Below are 3,533 nucleotides of genomic sequence, written 5' to 3'. Positions count from 1 at the left end.
CACTACATTACTCTCTCACAGAATCAGAGTGACGTTCGCTGGATATCAAATTGAGTGAGCGCTGGAAATTACCAAGATTGGTAAAAATCTTCCGGGTATTGATCTGCTGAGAGATAAATCAAAAGAAAGCAGGTAAAACTGATCGACAAATACATGTGGTAATTTAAAATGCTTAGTTTAATTACATACGCGCACAAAATGGAATTCCATTTAAATTTAGGGCAAAACAGAGTAGGGTTATAATAATTAGGAGTGATTCCAAGTAGAGATATTTTAATAAGTCGCCGTTTGATGCGTAATAATAACCGATCGTTAATAACTTAACTTATAGGTAGTCCAAGTATTTTGAGTTTAGAAATATTATATTATATGTAGTATTATATCTGGTTCAAATAATGAAGTCACATAAAGTTTATGCCAGTAAGCTGTCCATGACTTGATTTCCAATTGCACCTACAACAGTAGACTAACAGAAAGAACAGAAGTATAACCGTGAAAAAAAAAGAATTCCAACCAGTGTAACACTGGGCATGAAACGGTTCAGTTAGCGTAAGACCCATTTTGAGTGTTCCGTGTGTGAAAATCCCTCCATGTATACACTTGCAGTTTTTTCCTATGGATTCCTTCAGTTGTACATTGTTAGTCTTTTCGATTTCATTTGAGTTGTTACTATTTGTATTTTGTTGTATTTTTTATTTTTCTCACGCCTTCACTAAGCTTCCGTGTTTCTTCCTGAACAGCATTTATATTGTTTTACTTGTTACTTAGTCTTGGCGGCAGCCCTATCGGTTTATCCCTCCTTTTTGATTGTGTTGTTTGTATTGGCTGGAATTGTGCATTATTTGATAGTGAATTGAGGCACTCTTCCAGAATTGAAAACACTCTGTGTTATAAAGCGACTAAGTATTATCTTTTGAACGAATCTGTGCGTGGTCTATCCAGACAGGATAGAACAGAATTTATTTGTTGTGATTGGTAATTTTCTCGTATCCTTTATCAACTTCCTTATTTATTGTAATTTAGATTTGATTAATGGAACAATTATTGGTAGGATAGCTGGGTGGTCATATTTGTTTAGGTAACAGTGTACATTTAAATTTATGATGAATATAAGAACCGTCATGATAGTGAATCTAGTTGTGATTTAATGGCAGATGACGTAGAAAATCTTAGTTTAGATGCGGAGCAAGGGAAGAACGTTATGCCCATAGTTCCTTTCGTAGGTCTAGAGTTACCAAACGTTGAACTAAGTTATTTCGACGGACAACCAAGAGGTTACTGGAAGTTTTTAAAAGAGTTTGAAACCTATGTAGAATCAAGGGTTACGGATGATAGTCAACGCCTGCTTTATTTGATACATTATTGTAGGGGTAGAGCAAAAACAGCCATTGAGGGGTGTGCTATGTTGGATGCCTCTGCTGGTTACAAGAAGGTCGAGGAAATTCTAAAACGGTTGTTTGGACAGGCACCTGTAATTGCTCGAGAAACTTAAGAAGACTTATTCAAAGCTGCAAATGTTGATCCGGAGCAGCTGTCAAACCTAGCTATAAGAATGGAAAACTGTTCCATGGTCTTGAAACAGATGAAGTATACAGCCGATTTAAATTCTTTAGTTACTTTAGAGAGAATAGTAAGGCTTTTACCTCAATCTATGCAAGCTCAGTGGGGGGACTTGGTGGATAAATTGACTGAAGACGATAGAGAACCAACGTTTGACGAGCTCACTCAGTTTGTGGCATCTCGTACGAGAGTAGCTAGCTGTAGATTTGGACGATTGGCGAACCGTTCAAGAAAGGGACATAACATAAAGACGAATTGTCACTTGCAATCGGGGCAATGGGATAGTTCGACAGTAAGAACTAAATGCAGTGTGTGTTCCGACGATTACGCTGTTTACAAATACCCGGAATTTAGGAAAAGAATTGTTAATCATATTAGCAAGGTACAAACGTTAGGGGAACCATCTGAATTTCAAGTGACCTCTCATCCTTACGGTGTCACGTCATCGCCGTTTTGTGCGGACTTTGCTATGAATAATACAGCTCAAACATTCTCTGACGGTTATGATCGTTATGTCGTGGATGCTGTCAAGAACAATTTCTATGTTGATGATTGTATGATATCCTTTTCTACTTGTGATCCGGCAAAGGAGTTTGTTAAGCAGATAATTGAGTTATTACGTAGAGGAGGTTTTAAATTGAAGAAATGGATTACCAACTTGGAAAAAGTAAGGACTATCTTGCCTGATGTATGTAAAGAAGAATCTTTGATAGAAATGTCGACGAGTTACGATACCGCTCATCGAACTCTAGGTGTAGAATGAGATTTCAGACGAGATGTATTTAAGTTTTACTTTGATGCACCGGAAAGGCCTTTGACGAGCAGAGGGATTCTATCTGTTGTTTTAAAACAGAAAAAAATTTTCTGTTCGATCTCTTGGTTCTAATTGCTCCAGTCTACCTCTTGCGAAAATTATGTAAATCCCAAATAGGCTGGGATCAGCTTCTCAGTGAGCCATACATGTCCACGTGGCTAGATTGTGATGCGAGAAAATTACCAATCACAACAAATAAATTCTGTTCTATTTTGTCTGGATAGACCACGCACAGACTCGTTCAAAAGATAATACTTAGTTGCTTTATAACACAGAGTGTTTTCAATTCTGGAAGAGTGCCTCAATTCACTATCAAATAATGCACAATTCCAGCCAATACAAAGCAACACAGTCAAAAGAAGGAACAAACCAATAAGGCTGCCGCCAAGACTAAGTAACAAGTAAAACAACATAAATGGCGTTCAGGAAGAAACACGTAAACTTAGTGAAGGCGTAAGAAAAATAAAAACTACAACAGGATACAAATAGTAACAACTCAAATGAAATCGAAAAGACTAACAATGTACGATTAAAGGAAACCAAAGGAACAAACTGCAAGTGTATACATGGAGGGATTTTCACACACGGAACACTCAAAATGGGTTTTACACTGTGTTCGAATCCTGATTGCGTGGTTGTGGATGCGCGTCGGTGGTGAGTCACATACTTGGATTAAACGATCGTCTAGTGCTTGCAGGTTTTCAATGGTGTCTTGGTATGAATCAATTTATGATCTTAATCAATAGCCCGTGACATGTACTTAATCATCAGACTATTGAGTTGGAATGCAATGTTTTACATTTCTAATCTCAGTTAATTCATGATAATTAGAAATGTTAACATGTTGGTGTGGTGTTTCAATGAACTAATGATTCCTTTGTACTTGTTGAATGCTTGATTTTTAATTTCAAATACAATGCATTCATCTGTGTTTATAGGATAGTTTTTGATGCAATTGCGTTATTTCTAGGACAATGACAAATTTGAGGTCCAATTTGAGAACCAATCAACATCGAGATGCACAGAACATGCTGTGAAACACATATGGGCAAATTTGAACACTTCACTTCTATCTGAAGTTTGTGCTGATGATGTCGTTCAGAAGAACGATGAAAGCTCCACGACCAAATCATCCAGCTCAGAGAACAAAACTCCATCA

At 37.2% G+C, this 3,533-nt stretch overlaps 1 protein-coding gene across 1 annotated transcript; it reads left to right on the top strand.

Annotated features, from left to right (window-relative positions):
- Positions 1-815: 815 nt before the first annotated feature.
- Positions 816-3,229, top strand: MS3_00000735 (uncharacterized protein). Its single transcript, XM_051208389.1, has 2 exons — positions 816-3,028; positions 3,072-3,229. The coding sequence occupies exon 1, from the start codon at positions 1,553-1,555 to the stop codon at positions 2,321-2,323; it is 771 nt and encodes a 256-aa protein (XP_051065115.1). The 5' UTR covers positions 816-1,552; the 3' UTR covers positions 2,324-3,028; positions 3,072-3,229.
- The last annotated feature ends 304 nt before the right edge of the window (positions 3,230-3,533 follow it).

The sequence above is a fragment of the Schistosoma haematobium genome, chromosome 5 (genome assembly GCF_000699445.3).
Source record: "Schistosoma haematobium chromosome 5, whole genome shotgun sequence".
NCBI lineage: Eukaryota > Metazoa > Platyhelminthes > Trematoda > Strigeidida > Schistosomatidae > Schistosoma > Schistosoma haematobium.
Note: the sequence above shows the minus strand (reverse complement) of the source record. Positions and strands in the feature narration are given on the sequence as shown.

Excerpts from the sequence above, each read along its gene's own strand:
- MS3_00000735 (XM_051208389.1), top strand. The coding sequence starts at position 1,553 with ATGGAAAACTGTTCCATGGTCTTGAAACAGATGAAGTATACAGCCGAT.